The sequence below is a fragment of the Patagioenas fasciata genome, chromosome Z, assembly GCF_037038585.1.
Source record: "Patagioenas fasciata isolate bPatFas1 chromosome Z, bPatFas1.hap1, whole genome shotgun sequence".
Taxonomy (NCBI): Eukaryota; Metazoa; Chordata; class Aves; order Columbiformes; family Columbidae; genus Patagioenas; species Patagioenas fasciata.
Window position 1 is genome coordinate 18,066,596 of NC_092560.1, and position 26,919 is coordinate 18,093,514.

The 26,919-nt window shown below is 38.2% G+C and overlaps 1 protein-coding gene across 4 annotated transcripts in view; it reads left to right on the plus strand.

Moving 5' to 3' along the window:
• MLLT3 (MLLT3 super elongation complex subunit) overlaps positions 1 to 26,349 on the plus strand; it is a 119,708-nt gene extending 93,359 nt beyond the window's left edge. For 3 of the 4 annotated variants that reach the window (XM_065861728.2, XM_071802589.1, XM_065861725.2), the window contains 6 exons: positions 6,034 to 6,112; positions 10,514 to 10,646; positions 12,162 to 12,261; positions 15,349 to 15,420; positions 16,678 to 16,749; positions 23,553 to 26,349. In XM_065861728.2, the coding sequence (XP_065717800.1) occupies positions 6,034 to 6,112; positions 10,514 to 10,646; positions 12,162 to 12,261; positions 15,349 to 15,420; positions 16,678 to 16,749; positions 23,553 to 23,684 (588 nt within the window). In that variant the 3' untranslated portion in view covers positions 23,685 to 26,349. Of the gene's footprint in view, positions 1 to 6,033; positions 6,113 to 10,513; positions 10,647 to 12,161; positions 12,262 to 15,348; positions 15,421 to 16,677; positions 16,750 to 20,360; positions 20,407 to 23,552 lie in introns of all 4 variants that reach the window. The other variant, XM_065861727.2, reaches the window with a different exon arrangement.
• The last annotated feature ends 570 nt before the right edge of the window (positions 26,350 to 26,919 follow it).

Here is a 26,919-nt window from a genome sequence, read left to right on the forward strand (position 1 = left end):
GTTAGCAGAATATCAAGTTTATTTTTTTATTTATAAAGTTGAGACCAAATGTGTATATAAATATAGAATGAAAATAATTTTCTTTCGAAAATAGATACTTGTTTCAGTTGGAGGGTCTCTCAAGAAAGGCAAATTCTGCTTAATCCACTGCGATTGTTCAGATGAAACACTTGCAATGTTTGACTGAAGGTCTTTTCTGGATAGTTATTGTTAAATGAAGGCTGTGTTTCAGATTCATAGAATCATAGACTGGTTGATGTTGGAAGGGACCTCTGATGGTCTTCTGGTCCAACTTCCCTGCTTAACCAGGGCCATTTAGAGCTGGTTGCCTAGCACTCTGTCTAGACCTTTTAAAAATTATTTCTGAGGAGGGTTGCTCCACAACCTCCCTGGGAAACCTGTGCCAGTACAAAAGTGTTTCCTGATGTTCAGAGGGAACCTCCTGGTTTTCAGTTTGTGCCCATTGCCTCTGGTCCTGTCACTGGGCACCACTGTAAAGAGCCGGGTTGCCATCCTTTTTGTACCCTCCCTTCAGGTGTTTATGTACATTAATAAGATCATGAGGACCCCCAGGTCCTTTTCTGCCAATCTGCTTTCCAGCTGGGATGCCCCCAGAATGTTGGTGCATGGGGCTGTTCTTCCATGGCTACAGGACTTCACATTTGTCCTTGTTGAACTTTGTGAGGTTCCTGTCTGCCCATTTCTCCTGGCTGTCAAGGTCCCTCTGGGTGGCAGGATGACTTTCTGGCCTATCAGCCACTTCTCCAGTCTTGTGCAACCAGCAAACTCACTGAGGGCACACTCTGTCCCATTGTCCAGACCATTAGTGAAGATTTTCAATAGGACTGGATACCGTGTTGACCCTTGGGGTACAGTGCTAGCTACTGGCCTCCAAATATACTTTACACCGCTGATCACCACCCTCTGAGCCCAACCCTTCAGCCAGTTTTCAGTCCACATTGCTGTCTGCTCATCCAGCCCATCAACAGCTTCTTTATGAGGATCTTGAGGGAGATGGTGTCAAAGGCCTTACTGAAGCCCAGGTAGACAATATCTGCTGCTTTTCCTGCTTCTACCAGTCATTTAATCACAAAAGTTTGTCAAGTTAGCCAATTGTGACTTTGTCTTGGTGAAACCATGCTGACTGCTCCTCATGATTTGCTCATCTTTAAGTGCCTAGAAATGGTTTCCAGTATTAGCTATCCATCACCTTCCCAGGGACTGAGGTGAGGCTGACTGGCCTGTAGTATCCTCGATCGTCCTTGCTCTTCAAGAAGCATTGACCATTGCTCCAATCTATCACAGAATCACAGAATGGTTGGGGTTGGAAGGGACCCCTGGAGATCATCCAGTCCAACCCACCTGTTAAAGCAGGTTCACTTAGAGCAGATTGCACAGGTATATGTCTGGGTGGGTTTTGAATGTCTCCAGAAAAGGAGACTCTACAACCTCTCTGGGCAGCCTGTTCCAGTGTTCTGTCACCCTCAGAGAATTTTCTCCTTATATTCAGATGTAACCTCCTGTGCTTTGATCTGTGCCCATTGCCCCTCATCCTATTGTTGGGCACCACTTATCAATACCTTAGGTCACATTCTCTGCCAAATTACTGTCTCAGCCTGCTCTCAAAAATCAATTATCTGTCATTTACTGTTCAAATTTTACATCTTCTAAATCTTAAATTACTTCTCTAAATATTTTTAGTTCCTTAAACATCATAGTTATGAATAAATATTTCCATTTCTATAAGAAGATAATTAATTCCACTTCCTACTCCATAGCCCTGTTCTTCCATTCTGAGCTTGCAATCTGCAAGTTAGCTTCTGTGAATGGTTAAAAAGGAAGTTTTACCCTGCCATGGAGGCTGGTTGCTAATGAATCAATAGCAGCTTGCAAGGAGATGTGGTGATACAGAATTTGGGCAGGGTGCAGGCAGCTCCGTTCAGCCTTGTGGTATCACAAACACCCAAATGGTGTGTCCCCTTGGCAATGGCAGGTGTGGGTGCTTGGTGGATGAGGTGTGGTTGTTCTGTTCTTTGAGCTACAGATGGGTTGGATTACTCTACTAAAAGCTGAGGTGGAGGCAGTAGAGTTTGTAAGTACAGGAATTCTGTTAGAGAAGGCGGCTTGTCTTGGGGGATAGTTTTCCTCCTCCCTGACAAGCTAACTTCAGACAAAGAAGCAATAATACTCAGCTATAAGCAGTTTTGAGTGGGTAGACTTTTCAGTATGTATGGTGCGGGGAAAAATAAGTCTTTAGAGTATGTGCATAAAAATAAGAAGTATGTAGAGTGGCTGATATGAAATGGGATATTACTACATAATTTAAATTTTATTTCAGGAAACAATATGTAAGCTTCCTTTAAAAATGGTTCAAGGGATGTCAAGAAAAGCCGTTCTCACACACATACAGATGTTTTCTATTTTTTATTGTAAATAAAGAGCTTGAAATGATGCGGTTTGTTTTTAGAAGTAGTTATATGAATCTGGGCAACCATGAAATATTACAGAAACAGTTCTGTTATATCTGGTGTCATAAACAGGTGAGTTTGTCTGAAAATTGTATGCAGCTCTAAAGTAAGTTGTTGTACAACTTGTAAAAACAAACAAAAGTATGGCAATGACAGAAGCCAAATGGTTTAGAGCTGGTGAAGAAGGTACCTTTTTAGGGAAAGCTTGAGGCAAAGAAAAGTCCCTTTTCTTGCTGAACTGTTTCAAAGCACAGAAACCTTCAACCAGGTCTAATAAAGAAGCCAGTGTCTCCTGTGCATCAGTGTTAGAGCACTAAAATGAAACAGACTGTCTAAGAATGCAATAAATCATATCGGGTCATTGCACTAATGAACAGTTTGGGCCCAAATTCTCATTAGCTTCTCTACAGGAAGAGAAAACTAGTAAAACAGGAAAAGGTCATATGAGAGAAGCTCTTGACTGGTACTGTCTTAAGCTTCTATTGTTGAAGAACACCCTTTAGCTGATTTCAGACCCATTTAAAAAAAAAAAAAAAAAAAATCTGTTTAGTGATTAGTAACCAGTGGATAAGAGCAGAAAGCCCAAGTGAATAAAGCCATAAATACCTAACTCCTCAGGATAACAGCCTGTAAAACTGCCAGAAAGCTTTGCTTAAGTGACAAAAGGTAGCCTCTGGTTACTTGAAGTGTTGGCACTGTAGGCGCTAATTCATATTAATATGTGGAAGGTATATTTTTAGCTCCTTCTAAAATGCAAGTCTTTTCTCTTAATAACATTAATTCTTATGTTAAAAGCAGCTGTTTCCATTGTGTATGTTCTCATCCCTGACTTCTCAAAGTTGAAAAAAACTGTTTAATTTCCAGTTCTAGACAATTTAAACATTTATGGCAATCTGTATTTCTTGGAATACATATTCAGGCAAAGCAGTTTAAGGAAATAATGTAGATTGCTTCAAGAGTCATTAAGAATACTTTTTAAAAGAGTATAGATGTTGAATTGTGTTTCATTGGGACTTTCTGTGGTTTGGTGTCTCAAAGTGATCTTGCTAAAGCGGAGCAAAATTTTTACCAGGAAGGGACTATAACAGTTTTATACATATACATATCCCTTCTTTCTTGTGATCCTGTCTCAATTAGTTAATACTGAGAAAAATTTTGACACGGAGGAATTTCATTGGTGTTTGCATGCCTTATAATATGAAAGAGTCTGGGCCTTTTCCCTTTTATTTTTTTATTTCCAGTAAAAATAAAGTAGTGAAGTTTTAGTAGTGACAAGTATCTCTGCACCTGTGGGACTTTTTGTTTTTCCCCCTGCAGCTTTAGCACTTCCTCACGTATTTTAAACTGAATATGATAGTCTTTTAGTGTTTGTTACCTTTTAAAGCATAGATTTTACATAAGTTAAAGCTCATGTTGAAATTAATAGAAGGAAAAAGACAGTTTATGGAAACGCACAGAATCCTGTTGTCAGCTAGTAATTTTGCTGCAAAAGCAACAGGTAAACCAGATGTTTGAGAGCAACCTGAACCTAGAAGACTGAAATTAGTTTCCAGAGTGGTGATGTCTCTAAAGTTTGCATTGACTCTTGTTGTTCATCAGGGCAGTCTGTTTCTTGTTATCGTAATTATTTTACAGGTGAAAATCTTGTACGGTTTTGCAGAAGTCTAGTCAATTAAAAAAAAAAAAAATTACTTGAATTACGTGATTTTTGGAGCACTGTCAAGTGATGCTGCAGTGTCTTCCAAAAAGGTCTGGTGCTGTGGACCACGTAAGAATCTCTCTTGGTACTCAGAAATTGGTTGTGTTGTTCACTGTTTCTTTGCACAGGGCTGATTGACTTGTATACAAGCTGTATATGCCCATGCTGTCAGATCCAGAGTTTGTATTTTTCCTGTGTGTCTGTGAGTACTGGAGCTGGTGTTGATTTGAGGAGAGCAGATGTTAATGGTGTTTTTCTCAGGCATTCTGTTGCCCAAATAGGCATCTCTCTTTGTGAGAAAAGGCGGTAAAAGGCTGTAAATCTGCCTGCTCATTATGAAAGGCAACAATAGATTGATTTATGGAGAAAAAGCAGATGTCAGGCTTAGGTAGCCTGCGTGTGTGAAAATTGAGTTTTACAGTGAGTAGATATTACTGCTGTTATTTTTGAGAGCAGTTTAGTCCTAACTTAATCACAAGGGATGTTGTACAGGCAAGGAGAGTCAGAAAACTTTCATTAGCCTGGATAACGGTAACGTCATGGTAACGCAGTTGTATAAAATTTGAAGTGTAACCAGATTTTCTTTGCTTCCTAACCTGATTTTCACCATTTCCTCTGTACAGACACTTCTTTCTTGTTTTATGTTCTCTGTTGGCATCCTTTGTGCCCAGATTTGTTCTTTCTCTCATGTACACAAATGTATGTTCAAGTGTGTATGACAACCACGCACTTCAAGCCACTGAGCTTAAGAAACAGCAAAAAAGTATGTGGAGACATGCAACATGACAACAGGAAACAAGACTTGTCACAGAATCACAGACTTTTAGGGATTGGAAGGGACCTCAAAAGCTCATCCAGTCCAATCCCCCTGCTGGAGCAGGAACACCCAGATGAGGTTACACAGGAATGTGTCCAGGTGGGTTTTGAATGTCTCCAGAGAAGGAGACTCCACATCCTCCCTGGGCAGCCTGTTCCAGTGCCCTGTAACCCTCACTGAGAAGAAGTTTCTTCTCTTATTTAAGTGGAACCTATTGTGTTCCACTTTGAACCCTCATAAGCCATAACTACTATGAGAAAAATTATGTATAATTTTTAGATTAAGTAATAGGCCTTTCTTAGCAATCTTATATAGTTTTAAAGAGAAATGTATACATTTTAAACAATAGTAGAAAAACAAATGTGGAGAACTGTTCATTAAGTAACATAAACTGATTTTAACTACTCTGTTTTTTAAATCTGGTTCTATTTTGTAATCTGTGTGTTCCAGATAATTTCCCTGTGTAGCAAGGCAATCCTTCTGGTTCAATCACTGTAACTATCTGTAGGGTCTTAACACATATGAAAAGTGTTGGGATGAGGATAAATCTTATAACAGCAGAAAACTTCATTTTGAATCCTCATCTTAAGACTTGTTTTCTAAGGAAGAAGAGAGAAAACTGTGTGAGGTTTTCTGGCATTTAGTGTGGTCTGCTCAGGTCTTTGTCTGGTTTTTGATTCTACTTCATTCTTACCAATTTGGAAGGTGTTGCAACTAGAGTATGAAAGGACACAGGAGACTTAGGTCTATTTTAAACTCATTTAGGCCCTCATGTTGTATATCCTTTCAAACAAGGCATTGAGAACTTTTATTAAGGTATTTGCTTTAATAAAGGACTAGACATGGTGTAGTAATGTGTATGTATGTTGAGTGCATAGCAATTTCCACAATGTTTGCCTCACTAACACCTGAAATAAAGATCTTTGAGTATTATTCTGTTCTGTAGTTCTTTTTTCTTGGCAGCATGCCTTAGGCAGTAATTAACAGTAAGGTGTTTAGGCAAAAATGTTTCTTACAATGTTATTTATTTTCTTTTTTTTCCTTTTAAGTCTGAACAGCCCAGCCCTGCCAGTTCCAGCTCCAGTTCCAGTTCCAGTTTTACACCATCTCAAAACAGCAGACAACAAGGTACCAACAAAGGAAAACTAAAATGAAAGGAATGTGTGAAATGAAGGGGCCAATAAAAACAGAACTGGTGGCATCTCATTACTGTTTTTTTTCTGCCTTTCACGGCCTGAACTGGTTACAGTTTTGCTTCAGAGACTTTGCCTTGGGTTGTTTTCAGATGTGGCTGTAAGGGCAAAATAAAAGGGAAAAAAAGGTCGATCTGGAAAAAGCTTGTGAAAGGTATTTTTTTCTGAAGCACTAAGTACATGCCAGTCACTTAGCAGATGCTAAATTTGAAAAAGCTTCTGGTTTTGATGTTATTCTTCTGCAGGGATAGGTGACATGGCACCTGGCTCAATCTGAAGCCCTGCAAAGGAAGATGTGGCTTCCCAGGGGCAGCCCAAGGATGTGTATATGTGGATCCTTTCAAAGGGCCATGATCCTCCCATGCCATTGCAGAGTTTTAAGAGCATATGGTATTTACTTTAGATATGCCGCAGAGGAAGGTGATGGTCAGACTTCAAGTTGACTTTAAGTTTGCATTTTGATTTTCTGGCTAATAATTACAGTTTACTTGGAACTCAGTGAAGAAGTAAATTTTTCTTCCCAGAGAATTTGCCAAAACCAGTTTTCTATAGATAAGTTGAGACTCATTCTACATGATCTGTTAAAACTGGTTAGCTCCTGCTTGGCCTTTTTCCCTAGGTTTATAAGATTGTACAACTGATAACATTCTTAGTCAGCTTTTCTTTTGTTCTTTAGATCAGAAGCATTAAAAAAGCAGCTTCTGACTAATTAAAATTACCTTTATTTTATCCATTTATATTTCTCAATGGTAGACTTGGTTTCATGTTATGAAAATATATTAGTACCTCAGGCAGACAATTTGTTTTTAAACAGATCTACGCATGGTGCGTATCTGTCCTACTGCCTTTCTGTAGGTGATGGGTATGGATTTTCTAGTGTGTTCTGGCAGCATTACTCCAAGTGAAAGAAAGCAAAAACAGAAGTTAACTGTGGTTGATGACTGGCTTCAGGCATTTGATTTTTTTTACCTGAGGCTAAACAGAAACCCTTCTTGCTGAAACCCCATCTTTGCTCTCATGAAAACCTCATTAGTGGTGTGAACTGTCCATTATGAGCCAGAATATTTGGATACTATTCCTGTATCTGCTATCTTATGCTGGAGAAAAACCTCTTGACTTAGTATTTACTTCTGAGCAGACTGGATCCATTCATCTCTTCTGGGTCGAACAGAAGACATATCACAGACTGTCTTTCTGGTTTTTGTACCTTCTTAAGAATGTTATTCTCTGGCCAGAACCCATGCTTTTTTTCCCTTATTAAAAGTTACTTGCCAGGGCTGTTGTTCTTTTTCCACTGTGTTCAAACTCCAGTGGTCACTCAAGTGTCAGAAAACCACAGCATGAGCTTTTTTCACTTCTTTTTGCAAAAGCAGTGGGCTAACCTAAGGTTCTTCAAGTTCTTTGGCTCTTGGGGCTTGTTTTCTCACCAAGAGCACTTGCTCTTGGGCAGCCTTTAGTTTGCAGTTTCTCCTTAACTATTCTGAGCCATTAGGAGATATCAAATTCTCAAATCCTTAAAAAGGTTGTCATGGACTTTTTAAATTAAGTGTTAGCTGTCAGTGCTAGAAACAAGAGACCTAAAAATTAGTGCTTTGCTGACCGTTAGGAATGTCTGCTGAAAATTTAGCTATCTGGGTACTAAATTACCTCTTCACAGTCCCAGACATAGTCCTACATTAAGTGAAAACGTGTCTTAATAACAGGTTGTTAAAGGCCTATGAGCCTGTCAGTGATCGTTATGTCTCAGCAGTCTACGTTCATTCTTCTCTAAGAAAGAGGAATGAGCCTGTTGGCAACTTGAGACAGGACTGTCTGATTGTCCCAGAACACAGCAAGGGAGTATCAGGGTATGAAATAGCCCTCTGCTATACTTGAAAACAGAACATAGACAATAATAATGAGTTAGCTTGAACCTGGGAGAGCAGGCTGTGTAGGGATCATGAGGACTCTGTGCTGGTTTACTTTCTGCTTCCATTACGAAAATAAAGTCATGGACTGATGTTTTGGGTGACTCGCAAGCATAGCTACCAGTTTCCATGTTGTGAAGTTATGTGCTGGTCTCTTATGAAAGATGAGCTCTTCATATGTCACGCTAAGTACAATTACAAAATTAGGCTTTGGTTGATAGTTTTACCTTTCCTCCCACTGACCTTTTCCTCTGCTTTTTCATCAAGCCTATTGTCCTGGTTTATTGCCGCCTTGCCTTAAACCTTGACACCTACGATGATCCTTTAGTTTGTTCTTTACCATGTCTTTTCTATCTTTTTCTTCCTCCTGTGTGTTGGGAGAGGAGACAAATGCATTCTCAGAAGCGGACTTTGGCCTATGGAGTGGAGTGAGACTCATCTGCTGTCAGTGCAGACAAGGACAGCTGTATTCAGTAGAACTTTCATAAAGTTTGTTAGTGTTTTTGCCCAGTAAGGTGAAACTAGCCTTTCTAGGCTAGGCATAGCTTGTGGAAATACCCTTGTCTTCTAACCTTTCATCTTGCTTGAAACGTGGAGTTCTTCCTATATTTATAATTTAATTATGTTTTCTTACCCTTTACCTCAAATAATTTAGTTCCTTATGCCATGTCTCTCATTTACTGACCTCAACAGTCAAGCAGACCAGTAAGAACATTTTCCAAAAGATCAAAATGGGCAAATTCTTCCTTCATTCCTGTGCTGATGCTGTGCCCTCTCTTCTCCTTTTAAAGGAAATATGTTAATTACTGTTCCTATTATAAGCCAAGGAAGGAGTCCTTTCCCTCCTTCAAGAGTCAGATGATTAAATGTTCAGACTACAAGTTACCATTTGCAAGTAGCTGAGCATTGTCTGCCTGAGACCCAAACAGTAACAGAAAGTGGAACACAGATCAATGGTGGCTGCATGGACAAGAAACACATTGGTATAGTTCCACTTTCCTTGTGGCCTGTACAAGTGTCTGTTCCACCAGGAATTTGCCCGTCAGTAACATCTGGGCTTCTTCCCAGGCAACCTTAAGGTGTAAAAACAGAGAAGAAACCATTCATCTGAACCAGCCAAAGCTGCACCGATTTATAAAAGTTCTAGTGTAAGCTTAGTGGTAAGTCATGCTCAACATTGGCTTTGAAATCACTTGCACAAAATGAGTCAAAATGCCTGTGACCTGAGCCTTGCTTGATCTGGAATAATCCCTGAAGCCATTCCTTCCATGAAGGGAACACCTTCTGTATTAGGAATATGACTCTGGCAGAGGTCTGTCTTCACTTCTGGCAGTGACAAGGGATGTCACACGTTGACCCTGTTTCCTCATGAGCAAATAAAGAGTTGCTCCTTTTGAAGAGCACTCACTTCATCCACACTAGTACTAGTGTTTCCTGGGCTGCAGGAATTACAGAACTGTAGTTGTAATTGCTGTTCCTGCAGACATCACCATTGCTTTTGTTTGCTGTTTCATGTCTCTCACTTTAGAGTTAAATGCCCTCTGGCATCAATCTTGCTTCTTGCCCTCTTATAAGTTGTTTTTGCCCCCTTATATTTCAAGCAGTTGTAGTGTTACATTTCCCAGATATGTTAAACATATTCCTCTTTCTGTAACTTTTAAAGCAAAATAAATTGAGTAAAATCAAACCTAAATCCCAAACTGAATTTCATGTAGTTTTGTGAGCCAGTCAAGCTTTGTACCTTCTGTCAATTCAGGAAAAGAGATAGCATGGTGTTATGTGAGATTGATGCACTTTTTACCTATGAACATGGTCAAGTGCTTACTTGACCTGAAATTTACTGTGAAATAAAGGGAATAGCTAAAGCTAAATAAATAAAAACAGGAAGACAGAGACTGCCTTGGCCAGTATGTGTTAGAACAATTTGTTAGACTGTGCTTCTCAATACATGGATTAACCTCACAAGTGTAATAGTACTGATCAGTATGTCCCTGTAGATATTTGCTCACATATGCTCTTTGAGAAAGCAAAAATGTGAAAACCCAGTGATGAAAAAGAATCTTGCTTCCAATACTATTACTACTACTAGTAATAATAATACATTAATAGTCAATTTCTACTGGCATGACAGTATTTTACTTCAGCTATGGTCCAGGGGGCCAATCCTGCAAACACTTAAACATACGAGTTGCTTCACTGTCATGTCTATTGAAGCTGATTAAGTTGCTTGTGTGAGTAAATGATTCATGGATAAGTCCCTGCAGCATAAGTCCCCAGTGAATTACTTCATTTGTTTAATGTTTAAGACTCTCTCCTCCCAACACCCGTGCAGGGACAATAGTTTTTCATCATATACAAAGCTGGGTGAGTTGCCTGCAACACTGCAAAGTGAACTTCATTTGTGTATTTTATTGTCTCTGGTGTTTCAGGTCCATTGAGGTCTATAATGAAAGATCTGCATTCAGATGATAATGAAGATGAATCAGATGAAGTGGATGAGAATGACAATGATTCTGAGTTGGAACGACCTGTAAATACACGAGGAGGAAGCAGGAGTCGAAGGTGACTATCTTGTGATTGCAAGTAGTCTGGTGGCCAAGACTTTGTGCTTGTTAGTAATATGGTGAGATCTAATGTTCCCAAAGTCCTGAGTAGCAAACGGGCAGGAATTCAGCCTCTCTTTTTAAAGCATATGCATGTAAAACGGCCTCTTCTAAAAACTATCAGGATTAACCATTCCAAATACAAAGTGCTTCTGTACTAATCCCCATGGTTATGATGATCCTCCTTCATCTGACTTTCCTTGATTTCATGCCATTGTGACTTCTGGGGAGTAGTCACAATTACTCTTTGGCATAAATGATATAGAATTAAGTACTTTAATTGACTGATGAACTATTCTGTACATAGTGTCTTGTTTTCAAGATCTACTTACCAGTTTTAGATTAGGTTGTTAAATTGGATCAGAACTAATGAAATTTGAATTTCAAGTTAATTCTGTGTGGTATGCAGTAGGTAACATGTAAAAGTGCAGATAGAAGGTAAAGCAATGAACTGTCACAGAAATTGCTTTTTAAAATATGCTTTTGCATCCTCGCTACAACCTTAAGAGAGCATTCCAAAAATCATCTGTTCTTCGGGCAGCTTGAAGCTCCACCTGAACGTTGTTGAAAACCTGAAACAATTTCTCCTGAACCTTTTCATAGTAGGATCTTTATCTGATCCACAGGGTATAGCTGTGAGTGAACAGCACTTGAGCACCAGTACCAGCTACTGCTTAAATGGGAAGGTAATCTCAGCCTATTCCCTGGTGGACTTTAGCAGCAGGAATTAAGTAGGAAAAAAACCAAGATGTCTAGTAGTTTAAGATTTTGTTTGTGTTGGTGATTGTATAAAGGATTATCTCAAGCTCAGCTTGTCTCTAAGTGTGGAGATTTTGTTTCAGTTTAACAAAATCTTAAGGCTAATGTTTCTCTACTTTTTATCCCAAATAACCATTTTTACTTTCTTCTAACAAGTAAGTACACTCAGTTGTTCGTAAGTACATAAATGATGAGACTGACTAGGATCTGACCTTTTTCACGGGGCCTCTTCTGAAACACTAAGTTTTTAAATTTTAGCCAGGAAAAAAAATGTTATTTATGATAAGGAGCAAGGAATTTTTCAGTGAAACTCTTGTCCAAGTGTGAAGTACAGCTGTTTAGAAAGCTTTTAGAAGAGCAGAAAAGTATATTTAAAACACATGGCTATGAACCGAGATGCGAACTTGCTCCAGGAACACTGGGAACAGCAGTTTAATGTTCTAAATAGTTAACTGTTTCTGTGACAATAGATGCTGTTACACAGACATGGCATCTCACCCAAGTGCAGACAGACACCCTTGTTCTCCTTCCTGTGCTGAGCTTTTCCTGGAGCACAGCCCTGCTCAGATGCTGCTGTTCCGTGTGAGGTTGGTTAATGATGGCTTGCTTAGTGAGGGGTCATTCTTAGTGTCCTACATCAAAGTGCAAGCGCAGTTCACCCCTGTTGACAGCCCTTGGTCTGCAGGTGTAATTTCTTGGCTCTGTTTTTCCATAGGGTTAGTCTGAGTGATGGCAGTGACAGTGACAGCAGTTCAGCTTCCTCACCACTACATCATGAGCCAGCGCCACCTTTACTGAAAACCAACAACAACCAGGTAAAGTCAGGATTGGTAAATACAGTCCTAGGGAGCTTATATGGCATTCTGATTACTTCAGTGCAGTGGCATAGTCTGTAAACTGACATAAGAGTTTTGGTTTGTTTTGTTTTCAGGAGAAGTAGTATTTGGTTTAGCAAATGCTAATGACCAAAGTAATGTTTTCATCAGTATTTTAAGAAATGTGTCCTTGCCATATGAATAATCGTAGCTTCGTAAGGTACACAATACAAACTGGCTTTACAGTATCAGTCAAACAACTGATAGAGGTTTGGGTTTGTGTTAGCAGTACACACAGTTCATTTTTCTATTCCCTATCCCCCCCCACCCCCCACAGTGTTTATCTAGAAGACACAGTAGTTTTTACTCCGCTGTCAGAGTACTTGTTCTGTATCTCTAAGACTTAACTTTGCTGTAATATTCGAGGTGGGAAAGTAGGGTAGTTCTGTTTTTTTAGAGAAAAGAAATTAAACAACCTAGGGCTGCAGAGATATCAGGGACAAATGGGAATCAGAGTTTGGGAGTGACATCATCCCCGCTCACCAATAAAGTCAGGCTCTCTAAATATAAAAATTAAACTCAAAATCTGATGTTCTTTTAAAAAAGCCCATAATTTATAGAATAGATAATTCAGCACTTATTATAGGGAGCCATAATCCACTCCTAGTTGTCAGGTGGCCCATACACAAAGCAGTCATGAAATTTGCTGACTGACAATAAATGGCTGCTTACAGTATTGATATCATTAGAATAGTGTCTACATAATGTATTAATGAAAGTTTGTGGTTTAGACAGTAAGTTTTATGGATGAGTCTTTCCTATGTCTTTTAGGTTAACTGCTTCCATTATCTGGCAGAAATTATTTACTTGTCATTGCTTCTCTAAAAAGGTTTCCAATACAAGCTTACTGATAGTGCAAAACCTAAACATTGTATTTGAACTTAACTGACAAGAATGGCACTATGGAAGAAAAAAACCTAGGAAGTAGTTTGTGCATGGAGAGAGGAAAGATTCCATGTCCAGAAAGCATTCTGACTATCCACCAGAAACTCTGTAGGCTTTTCGAAGCTGATCTGTACCAAAGTTACATGTTTTTAAGAGACAGTCTTTTGAGGGCAAAAAGCAAACTACAAAGATGAAGAATATTGCATTTACTGGAAACATCAGCACAAGACAAATAACATCTATCTATGGCTTGTTGTTTAATGAATAACTTCTACAGAGACAATGTAATTGTTAAGTAATTGTATTCTCAATATCAGCAGCCCACACAATCACATCTTTCATGTTCCTTTTTCCTTCAGTGATCTAACAGAAGGTCTACCAGCACATTTAGACACTCCAAACAATAGCAGTATACCAGCTAAAATTGAGTGTCACATACCTTCTTCTATTTTTATAGAATTTTGAGCTGAATTTCATAATTGAGCTGAAAATGATAAATTTAGGGAAGCTTTGTGAAAATTCAAATTGTGTGGACCATAGCCGCATTTGAAATCTCTGCTTTGTAGTGTAGTGCTGCTTGCCGGGATGATTCTTTTGACTGATGAAACCAGGCTTGTATTGACAAATTCCATTCACAGAACTAAAGGGCTAAGGCAGTTATTTCTATGATTCCTCAGATGTCACTATGTTGTGTCTCATCTAAACAAGAGTGCTTAAGATGTTAGATTTCAATTACACATCAAGAGCACTGCAAGGAAGCAACTTTTATAAATATACTGTGTTCTTGCTAAGATTCTATTTGAAATCAAGATTTTTTTCATTTAAAAACAAGAAAAGCATTTAAAAGGTACTGGATCCATGCCTAGAGGTCTTTTTTTTGAAAACAAGACTTTTTCTTCCACTGGCCTACACAGCAGTAACCCTAGGGGACATTGAATTGAAGAACTGGGATTTTTCTTCAGGAAAGGATCATGTATTGCGTTCTGATTAAGTAAAGTTAAATCAGATCTGCAGTTACTTTTTTTATATAGGGAAGTAACTGCCTGTCTGCTCTGTTTTTATGGTGTTTGTCACCCTGAGAAGCATGCATGGAATTTTAGTCATTTATACTGAGGGAACTAGAAATGACAGGGGGTATAAAGGAAGCTGTCAGTGAAGCTTCTTGCTAGTCTAGCAGACCTGCTTTTACAGACCATATTTCCTTATTTGCTGAGTTTTGTCATGTGTTGTGACTGTCCAGTGTGGTGTTGGAGATAATCGTGGTAGTGATATTAGTGTTACTTATAATGAAAGGTTTAACAAAATCTTCCATCATCTGCGATCACTTATTTTCCTCTGTTTTTCAGAAGAAACAATTGTATTCTGGATTAGGAATGAAATGGCTGGGTTTTTAACTCTTATTTTCAGCTTCAAAAAAGTGTGTCGTGTGGGAAAAATCAGAAGAAAAATCTATAGTTCTGTTTCCCCAAAATATTCCTCCCTTTAATCCTAAGATTTTCATACTAAGCATGGTGCTCTGCTGCTTGTTGATGTGGCTCAGTGCTGGACAAAGCACTCTTGGGTTTATAAATGTGGTAGTAAATGGCTTTGTATGGCACTGAAGGAAGAGTGCTGCATAAGTGCAAGAGAAATTACTGTCAAAAGCTTTTTTTTTCAGCTACAAGTCATACAGTTATTTCGAAGACTATGTCTCATTCTCTGTGGAAGACAAGAGACAGCTGTGGGGCGGAGGCGGGGAAAGAACAGGAAATACGTACTGGTCACGTGACATTTCAAAAGCACTGCAGAGTACCTCAGGATCATTTTGCACCTGCACGATCACACCTCTTATTCTACCAGCATGCCAAAGACACAAAAAAGCGTTGAGAAGGCTTTCAATAATGTGAAATTAATTATTTTAAGGATTAATAATACCCATATCACCTCATTCCAGCAGCTCAGCATTTTCTGCTGTAAGCTGCTTTTTTCTGAAACATATGAATAGGTTGTATGGATTAAAGAATTAAAAGCTGAGTTTTGAGTTTTGATTACATATTCTCCAGATGTTATATTCTTTGGGTTACTAACTGATAGCAGAGTTTTTCAGATGTAATTGTATCCAATAATGCATTTAATTTTTACAAGATTTTCTTTCTTTTCCAGATATTAGAAGTGAAAAGTCCAATAAAGCAAAATAAGTCTGATAAGCAAATAAAGAATGGGGATTGTGATAAGGTAAATGAGAATGAGGTAACAGTGAACTAGTCTAGAATGTGATATTAATGTATTTACTAAACACCAACCTTTGTTACAGAATGCAAATCCCAGTAAATAGTACATGTTTGCTTTGTGTTCCTTTAGGTGCAGATTTTTTTCTTTTTTTTCTGTAATTCTTTTCTGCACTGTTTTGAAAGCTTTTTGTATCTCTTCAATACCTTTGGTGGTTTAGCAAATGTCACCAGTTGGGAATCTACCATCTATTATTTTATCTACTCTCCACCATGAATTTGCATTGTGCTTCACAGATGAAGTGATAATTTTTTGAAGAGCAGAATTGACAGCTAGATTCGTGGCCAATAATTCAATCAATGGAAAAAAATATAGATGTTTTCCAGAATCCGTTGAGGCCTGTGCGTTAGGAAGTGACCGTGTGATTCAGCTTGTTAACTAGAATTATATAAACCAATAGCTTCATCTTAACAATGAGAAAGACACCTTTGTTTAAAATCATGTCAGCTGGCCATGGGTAAGAGGTCTAAGTCCTCATGTGAGTGAGCACAGCCCGGTTTCCCAGCATGAACAAGTTTCTCTGGGGGTTCCTATTTTACAGGTATTAGTGTCAACTTTGTGCTTCTGTGAGACGGGAGACCAGTTGCTAGTTTTTCAGTTGCCTGATCAGTACGCTTTTTGTTTTCTTAAGCTGGATGCTGAATCTCTCTCTGCTTGAAAGAAAAAAGGTTTCTGATGGTTCAGGCTGAAGGACAAAGTTCATAATTGGGTGGAGAGGTGAGACATGTTTGGCATCCCAGGAAGGACGGCAGTGGAATCTCCCATGCTTGATCTTCCCACCTAATATCTTCCTGTTGACACAGAAAGTTAATTAAGTAGCTTTAGAGAAAGAGAGGGATTTCATTGTGAGCCTTTAGGTTTGGATCTCATGGGGAAAGGTGGGAGATGTGTTTTAAAGATGCTGTTTTGGTATCCCCAGTCTGTTTGACACTTTTTGCCACAGTTGAGATATAGATATTATCTTCTACAGCAAAGGACCACCTAATAAGATTTTCATTGCCATGAAGTATTTAAGAAAACCCACAAAAGCTTATATTTGGGTTGCATTAAGCTAGAGAAAACCAGACTCCTGAAAATTTAGGTCAAAGAAAATTTAAAATAAAATTTTCATTTGTATTGTTTTTGAAGACATCTGAAATTTTTGAAATACATAGCTATGACTTAATTAACAACTTGTTTATGGGGGGGGGGATTTATTTCTAGGCATATCTCGATGAACTAGTAGAGCTCCACAGAAGATTAATGACATTGAGAGAGAGACATATACTGCAGCAGGTGAGGAGCACTCTCATGCAATATCACAGCGTGCTCATTGAAGTTGTGAAGTCACATCTATTTTTCCCCTTCATCTAAAACTCTATAATCAGGTTTAATACGTTCAAACCTGTAAAATCCTTATACAGCCCATTACCACTTTCAGTGCAGCTTAGGCTTTTTTTTAATTTGTTATTTAATGTGACAACACCATTTATAGAATGTGTAAAAATTCCCCGAGATAAATTTTTCTTATGTTTGTCAACATACTGTATCAATAATTATGAAAACAGGATGGGAGAATGGATACAGCAGTGCACCATAACTTGATAAAAATCTTGTTGCTTTTTTCCTGAAAAGGACTGACATTTTCTCAGAAACAATTAAAGATGTTTTCTATGGCAAACAGGAAGCACGGAATTCAAGCAAAACTCACTTTGTGTGAAAACACAATATATTCATCGAGTAATCTGAAGTCATTGAAGAAGTAAAATATGAAAATACATAAACCAAGAAGGCTCCAAATTGATTGAAAGGTTATGCAATAATAAGAACAAAGAATAGTATTCTTTGTTTTGGGCAACATTGTCAGGTACTATCTGCTAACAAAGCAGATGCAGTTGCAGCACAGATGGTTTTATTATGTTTAGCAAAATTATGTGCCAGTTGTGGACATGTTGTAAAGATGGAAATTTTTGTCACTTCTGAATCATTGCAATTACTCCTCAAATTTATCAGTGCTTGGATAAGTGTGTTAAAAATATTTTGTAGGCCGTGGCATTAATCTGTTTGTTAGTTCAAGCTCAATATAGGTAAAGATGAGAAAACAAATGAAAGATCAGTGAAAGGAAAACCTTGATTGAGGATATTCTTAGTTGACGAGGAATTCTGATAGCTCTGTCAGATTTCATGAGTTATGATACATAATGCTGCATATTGGTTATCCTTTATATTTAATGTATTGTTCTTTCCCAAGTTCCCTTTTGTCTACAAAGGGAAATAAAACACACTTTCAGAATCGTGGCAAATTTTGCCTGCGTTGGATAATTTGTGCAGGAGACTAAAAGGTAGGCATTTCAAGACCCTCTCCACTTTACATTATTCATTAACTCTTAGAGAGTTCACATAGAAAGTGCATCTGAACAAACCACTGTATTGTAAATTCATGCCCTGGCTTTGCTTCCTGAGCATTTACTTCCCCAGTTAGCCCAGGCATGGCTGTCGAATGGTTTCACTGCTGGTGGGCCTCTGCGGCCAGGACTACAGTTACCAGCTATCAGTGCAGAACTGCGCTGATGTCCTAGTCTGCATGGCCTGGCCGTAAATCCAGCTTTCACTGGGGCTGTATCGACAGCCTGCACACACTCCATACAAAGGGAAACAGTCTGCAAGAACAGTTTCCCAGGAAACAAGACAGCACCGTTTGTACATCAACCTAATTTTTATAATACAACTAATTAAACACTGTGCTGTGAGAAGGCATGGACTACAGTATTTAAATTATACACTTCACACAAGTTGTGAGGCAAAGGTCAATGAACAAATGCTTTCTGTTGTCTGATAAATACACTTAGGAAAAAAGTCTACCTTTAGTTTAAAATGTGCAAGAATATACCTTTTTTTTCACTTACTCAGAATAGGATACTCTAATTTTCCAGCTCAGTTATATTTCTTTTCACACAGTTTTTCCTTATGTTAGTAAATTCCCATGAAGCAGATTATAACAGTAACATCAGACTGAAGAAGCTTTAGTGGATGAACCCATCTTTTTTCTAGCAAAGGTAAATGTGTCTTCTCTGCCAAATACACTTAAATGCTACCAGATGAGAAGAAGATCATGAATTCAACTTGAACCATCTTACCTGCTTGGAAAATATTTCTTAGTATAAGAATTCCGATTGGAAGGGATTTTTCTAGTCCCAGAGCAGGCTCAGCTGTGGGGTCAAATCAGGCTGCTCAGGGCTTTTCCAGTCAGGATTTTAAAAGCTCCAAGGATGGAGACAGCACAGCCTCCAAGACTCTGTTCCACTGCTAGACCACCCTCACAAAAAGAAAAACTCCACAAACATTTCTTGCTTGTTTTTACCCTTGCTTTGCATAAAAGGGTTTGAATATGTGGGGTTTTTTTCAAAATTTCACATGAAACCACCTAAGTCCTAAGCTCTGCAGGCTGTTGGTGTAGCCCCGGTGAAAGCTGGATTTATGGCCAGACTGCGCAGGCTGAGACAGTGGTGCAGTTCTGCACTGGTAGCTGGTAACCCAGTGGTCCTGGTCCAGAATTCAACGCAAGAGCCAAGTTACTCACCACTTGTCTGTTAGCCAGTCTGCACTAGCAGATAATTTATGCTGTTATAAAACAAATAAAACAGTTTAGTTTTAAAGTCTTATAAACCCTCAATATTCTGCAGTGCATTCATTCATATGATTTTATTAGTTTACAGAAATATGTTCATAATACTGAATGGATAACTTGCAGAGAATCAGTGCTTCTCTGCATCACAAATAAACTGTCATCCCATGCTAAATGTCCTTACTCTATGCAGCTATGTAATTACTGTGAAATAACTTCCAGTGAGCACAAAAATAAAAAGAGTACAGAGCTGAGAAAGATCTTAAGAATTAATGTGAAACTTCTAGACCAAGAAATCAAAGTATATAGAGACTATAGGAAGTACAAAAGTCAGGAGGGTAAGGGATAAAGCTGCAGAAAGGGATGCTGGTTACTAAGTGATAAGAGGGATTGAGTACAAAAATATGCAACAGAAAATTGTAAATAGCTGCAAGAGTTTAAAAGGCAATGTCGGTTTGGAAGTGGAATGGTGGTAGAGATGCTGTGTGTTCCTGAGTCGTGATTTTCATCCCCTTAGTTTATGTCAGGGAAGGTAATAATCTCAAAGTCTGCTGCCCACAGACTTCTGGGGAATTTTTAAAGAAAGGACTTGCAAGAAGATGAAGGCATTGATCATTGAAAAGCACTGGCTTTTGAAACTTTTGCTGAGGGATGTGAAAAGGGCAGGACAGGTTTTTGCAATCTTGGTTTTTAAGACCAAGTCTTATAGGCCTAACAACAAATAGGAATGTGACCCAGCTGGACATGAGAAAAATGTATTTATTTGAGAATGTGGCTCTTTCCCCAGAGTGGCATTTCTCCTGAAGACACTTTGTTAAAGGAAGCTGAAATAAATTCACAAAAAAAAAAAAAAACAGGAGGCAACAGAAATGTGGTACTGAACTGCAAGTGCTTGGATATGTATCTAAGTAATCCTGATGTAAAATTATAGATATCTAAGCATTGCCAAAGAGGGAGAAGGCAGGTGAAAAAGAACACTTGACCAAGAAGTAAGTCCTGTGAGAATCAGAATTACCTGAGCATTTTTTAATGTGAATATTTGACCACAGCTAGACAGAAATTGGTCTGAAATTACATTTTAAAAAGAAATGTCTCTCACCTCTCTCACTGTAAAGAAAGGGTTTGGGATTTGCAGTGATAAGGCTTTTTTTTTTTTTTTTTACTCTGTGATTTGCAGTGAAATAGTGGGGATAACTGAATCTGCAATCAGATATTAATGCTGCATGTCCCATATATTCAAATTTGGCTGGCTAAAGCTGCGTTCCTAACTCTGTATTTTCAGTGCAGATGGTGTTAGCATGACCCCATGAAAGGCGACAAGATCTCTGGTAAGGCTGCCTCTTACTTTGAGGCATCAGAATTCATGTCTGCAGCTGGTGAAAAATCTCCTCAGCGTCAGTGCACTAGAAAGTGCAGGCATAAAGAAGAAATTCGGAGCATGTAGCGTTGAAAATTATGTTGCTCATGTCCACAAGGTGCTTAACTTGAGATGGCAACTGTCTTCTGAGAGTTTTTTGCAAGGGGCAGCTTGCAGGTCTGGAAACTATCAAATGGTCTAAAACCCTCCATAAATTGAAAAATGACTATGTCATTAGTTGCACTTTGACTTCCTTAAACACACACACTCACTTGCTTGTTTAAAGGGAGATAAATAGTTGTACTATGATCGATAATGATGAAAATGAGCTGGAGAGACATTATGTAAACAAGATGTACATTATTGCAGAAAAGGAAAGCTTACTGCAGCAGGAACAAATGGGGTATTTTTGTTCTTTGCAGCCTGAGCTCTTGGAATAAAACATTTTAATGCTGCGTTTTTAATATTATAACTGTCAGACTTCCTGGCAGCTAATCTCAAGCTTTTATTCTTTTTCAAGTATTTCTGAAAAGCATAAGAATGTGCATGCTAATACTATAAGTCATGAATTCCTCATTGGCTGGCACACAGGCAGGTGTTTTTCATTGAGCTGTCTGGGTTTATCTTGATATATTTTTGTACATCCATTAAAACTTTTGAGGTTCATTTCAGTCTGATTTACCAGGTGCCCTGACATACTGGCTATATTTCTTGAGGGCTGGATGAGTGATATGTTTAAAATGTTTATATTTCCCTTGGCCTAGAGCTTAAAAGCCCAAAGTAGAACCTGATCAATAAAAGTGCTTATCAATTTTTTAAAATATACAGTGCTGTTTAAAAATACATGTATTAACACCTACGTAATCTTTATTTCTAAAATCATGTATATTGCTGTGGGTGTTATGAGGGGTGGTACTCTTTCACTATAACGTTAAGAAGGCTTTACACGGAGTTGTTCAGCATAGCCCCATCCTCCTGGCTTTGGCTTGTTTAAACTACTTGTGCAGCCATTTATCTGTCACACAGTGGATATTCAGAGACCCAGCCTGGGATTGTGTTCCTAACTTTGCAAAAGGAGTCCAGATTGACTCTTTAGCTTCTCTTTTAGATGAGGCTCAAGAGAGTGCCAAAAGTTAGAATGACAAATAACACGTATCAAAGTTTCCTTCTGGTAGCAATCGGTTTTGTCCCATTTGACTTTTTTTCTCTCTCGTACTAATTGTAAAACAGTAGGAGATGGAAAAGTGTTACCGTCTGTGAATCAACAAGTGGATAAATGAAGTTGGCAATTTTAGATTAAAAATTCCCATATGGAAAAAAATTAATGCTAAGAGGCACAGATTTAAATGAAGTGTTACTAAGAGCATGATTATTCCTAAGGACTTTCAGAATTCTGGACAACTGCAAACCAATTTAAACATTTTTCTTTTCCCCAACCTGGAAGATGGGATGTGATTGGAAGGGGAGATTTTTATGGTAATGGGCAGTTCCCTTATGATTTTATCTTGTTTCCATTCTGTTTAAGCCACTCTATGTTGTGTCATTCCATGCCTTACAATACATATGAACTTATTTATCATCAACATAGTCTTTTCTTTTGTGATCTGAGAACACATCTTACGTAATGAAATGGGGAGCAGAAAATTACAAAAGATTTAGTTTAAATTCATTGTTGTTTTACAAGTTGGTGTATTCCTGCCAGATTTGTCATTTTAAGGTATGCTCTGTAAGCCATGTGTGCATATATCTGTATCTCCTCCAGCTGTGGAAAAGGAATTACAGCTGGAGTAATAAAGCTCAAACAAGCAAGAAATATCTAGCAGTAGCATTTCAGTGGAGGTGTATATGGAAGCCCTACAACTAAATGGGTTTCGCATTGAAGAGTGCAAACAGGACATTGAGCCTAGCCTGAGTGTTGCAGAAGGGATGACTGGAAAGACTAAGCAGAAGAGCAATTTTCAGTCAGTCCATAACACTTTTCAGAGGCCAGCTTCAGGATGGGGTGCCCTTCTGTGTGCCCAGCTGGGATGTCTGTCCCTTGGAATGCAACAGCACATAAGAGATTCATAGGCATGGTGTGTTGGCACTGCATTAACTGTATTCAACAAATAATGCTTGCGCTTTCCAAGATGCTGAAGGGTTTTTTTGGTAACTGCATGTGCTAGAACTTAACATAGCTTGAGTTATTTGTTACAGCAACTCAGTGTTGAGTATGACCACTCTTAAAAAAATTTAGACTGCAATTCAGAGACTAAAAATGTTAAAAGGCACAAGTTAGATATGTACTGTTGATTTCACAGAGTTGTAGAATGGTTGAGGTTGGAAGGGATTTCTGGAGGTCATAGCTTTTGAATATCTCCAGGAATGGAGACCCCACAACCCCTCTGGACAATCTATGCCAGTGGGGTCAGCCTCACAGTGGCAAGGTGCTTTCTGATCTTCAGAGGGAACCTCCTATGTTTCAGTTTGTGCCCATTGCCTCTTGTCCTATCACTGGAAACCACTGAAAAGAGTCTGTCTCTATCTTGCCATTGGTAGGAGTCTTTCATGGGTGATTTGGTTTAAAAAGAAAAAATTCAATTCAAGTCCATTACTCAAGAAATAACTGCTAGTATGTGAACTAACAGTTGATATGAGAGCTCTTTAATACATTTTTTTCTTTGGTGTGAACTAAATCCTATAAGGATTTACTTCTTTCCCTTGCTTGCAGAAAGGCTTATGCCAATTGTTTTCTGAAGTAACCTGCTTAGCAGCTACCCACACATAAATATTCCAGACAGACATCTACCTGGATTTTTTTAGTTGTTTGGGCTTGGAGAGGGTGTTACATTTGAAAACTATATTCCCAATGTTCGTGTTGGCTAGAAGAGCAGATGGCTAAACTGGGATTATGGGTGATGATGATCTAAAGCAAAACAACAACAGCAACAAACTAGATACTGTGGTCTGGACCATAGTTCTTGTCAGGAAGAAAGTTATTTGACAAGAATAATGGTTTAACCTGCAAGTGTTGGGCTTGTTTTATGCCTTCCATGCCATACTTGGTGGCACATTAATACATTCAGTGGGCATGTGAAACTCCTGAAATCTTCAACTGCATATTTTCTTTCCTTTCAGATAGTAAATCTCATAGAAGAAACTGGACACTTTCATATCACAAACACAACGTTTGACTTTGATCTTTGCTCTCTGGACAAAACCACAGTCCGTAAACTACAGAGTTACCTGGAAACATCTGGAAACTCCTGAGGATTCAGCATCTGGCTGCATCAAAAACTGTTCTTTAAATGAAACATTCAGAATGATGCAACCAAAACGGGGGAAAAATGAAACAACCTCCTTCAGCTTTATTTTTCCTTAAAGCCAGTCATCATCTCTTGATAAGGGAGAAGACAAGTGACAAGACTCAGAGCACCTCTGTTCTTAAGAAGAAAATGCTCTGGAAGAATTTGCCTGGATAGCCTTGAAAAACAAACACACAAAAACATACTTAGTCTTAATGAATGTGTATGGTATCATGTATCTCTCTGTGGTGTCCTAGTCCACAAGATGAATGCATGTTCAGCACACTGCCTTACTACATAACTGATCTATTTATTACTGCATACATGCATTCTAAAGTCAACGAGTCATTGAATGACACTACCAGATGTTGCAAGTAGTGGAGTCCCATGTGTGCTTTTTTGATGCAGTACTATCACAGGCCTAGTACCCTTATTCATGTTAAAATGCCACTTCTTGCTATGTTTCTGTAGTCACTTAAAACACTACAGTCTTGTTTCTGCTTCTGCAGTTCCAGGAAACAAGACACAAAGTTGGGGATTATACAGTGGTCCTATATTGTGTTTCCCATTTGCCACAGTGGGTTGGACCACAGCAGGTTGGACCGCAGGTCCTTGGCTCTATCTGTTTATTGATCTTGACCATGGTAGAAAATGCACCAAATAGGATCATATGACTTGCTGTTTAGCCTTAGTGAATAAACCAGTAGGACTTTGAACAAAAAATGTTATGTATACTGTCCTGAATCCAGCATCTTTTTCAGTCTACATTCTTGTGTCTGTTCTAATGTTATAAAATTAAATATATATGAGTGAAGCTGTTTTGCAGGATCATCACAACAGAAGAAATACTGGTCCTGTCTTCTAAGGAAATGTTGTAGAAAATTGTTAATTTGGAGCTATTTATTACTATGATTTTTTGACACTCCTCTGCTGCCAGTGTGTGACTCTCTTACCATAAAACTGTTTGCATAACATTTTGTTTGATCATATAGTATATGGTCTGCTTTGTTTGTCTTGGGGTTTTGTTTCTGTTTTTGTTGGATTTTTTTACAACTGTTAAACTAAACCGCTTTATTTGAAAGGAAAAAAATTGTTATATAGTTACATGTTGGAATAAATACATACATATATGTGTGTGTGTATATACAGGTATACATGCACCTATATATATATATACACACACACATATATGCTTTTTACACTTTTCAGATTTTGATATCTGTTTGATAACCTGCTTGTGTTTCCAGAAGGTTTTCTTACCTAGAAAAATGAGTATTATTTCGTACCATCCATTATTGCTTAAAATCAGGATCCTTGTTTATACATGATCAAATGTGAGGATGTGTACTCAGTTTCACATCAAAGCTCCATGTTCTCATATTGCTGATGGTTTCTTAATGAAACCATCACCCTTCTATTAGAAGTCCAAATCCTCCAATGAAAATAGAAAAGAATTGAAAACATACTTCTGGATGCAAGGGTTTATTCAGGTTTACCAGCCTTAAAGACTGTATCTTTTTTTTTTTCTGGACAGGCCAGTATGTCATGTGTATGCTTGTATGCCACTTCTAGTCTCTATGTGTAGAGCTGAACAGTAGTAGCTGTATGACTTACTGTTTCATGTGCACAGTTTGTGCAGCACTGTAAAACTGAATTCCTGTTGGGGTTATTTCTTATTCAGATGATAAATCTTAATACTGTTTCTTTAAGTCCAAAGAAAATTTTACACTTTACTCTTTTTGAGAGGGTGGGATATGGATTAGGTTGGGGGGTTTTTTTTCTTATTTAAGGTGGTGTCTGACCATACTCTGCAGGAAGTCCTTCTCAGGCTTCCCAAGAACAAGTGTACTTTTTCAGTAATGTTATGACTCTTTTTGACGATTGGCATGAAGCATACTTGAAGCATTGTGTTGTTCTTTTGAGTCAATGTCTTAATGTGCAATCGAGGAGGCAGGGGGACAAGTAGGAGTGTAAGTTTAAAGTTACTTTTGACATAGGCAGGTGATGGTGGGGAGGGGTAAGGGGTGCATGTGAAGGGGATAAACTTCAATTTTTATTGATTATTTTATATGAAAATGTTTGGAAATCTAAAAGCAACCTTAAAAACCTTTGGTCTACTAGTGTGTGTTCAACTTTCTATCTTTTACTTATAGCAGATACAGGTGGAATTTTGTCCATTTTGACTTTTCTAACTAAATTTTGTGTTAAAAACTAATTGAGTTTCAGGAGGGGATGAATCCCGTACGTATAGTGTGATCATTGCACTGTTTTGTTAGAAATGGTGAAATTAATCATGTTACCTTTAAACTATCAGCTAAGTTTTATTATACACAGATAACAGGAGTGGAAGAAAACATAAAATAGAAAAATAGGCATGAAAGGGAGATGACAGCAATTACAGTATCAAGTTAGAGCTGAATTTCATGCAAGTTGGGGATCATCCTTAACCCTTTAAATTTTCTGATTCAAGCACAGACGGAAGAAAATAGGTTGCAGTTGTGTGTGTGCGTGTGTCGACTTTTTCAAAAAATTCTCATAGAATAAGTTACTAAGTGTTGATCTAAATTTAAAAAGTAGTTATTTTCAACTAATTTTGTATGCAGAAACAAAATAAATCATTGTTCAATTGATTTCAGACATTCACATTTCTCTTATGGAAAAAATAAGAAGATACTCTTCCAAGTCTTCAGTGTGTATGAGTATCGATCGTTGGGATGGGTTAAAGTATTTTGGCAATAAATATTTTGGAGTTTTACTTAACATCAAGCCATTTAGAACAGAGTTACTTGTGAGAGTTTGGATTAATTCCATGAGATGACCAGGCAGAGGTTAGCAGTAAGTTGCAATATCTGAAAAATATTTTCAGCGTGAGTCATTGTTACTGGAACAGTAGTTGTATCCAATAATAGGGACAGTTTTCATCCCGCCACTAACTTTTCATCTCAGAAAGTTGATGTCCAATTAGGCACAAAAGTTTTAATCTTTTTAGATGTTTGAATCCACTGAGAGGCTTTACAAAAATTTCAGTATCATCTAGATTTGACGGCCATCTTAATCCACGCTAAAGAGAATGAGCAAGAAAGAGGAAGGGGGCATACACTGAAGTGAGGAGAGTCCTTCAAGGTAACACAAAACCCATGCTCAGTCTTCCGCCTTTGGATTGTAAGAAGTGGTTGATAATTTCTCTTTCTCTTCTTTTG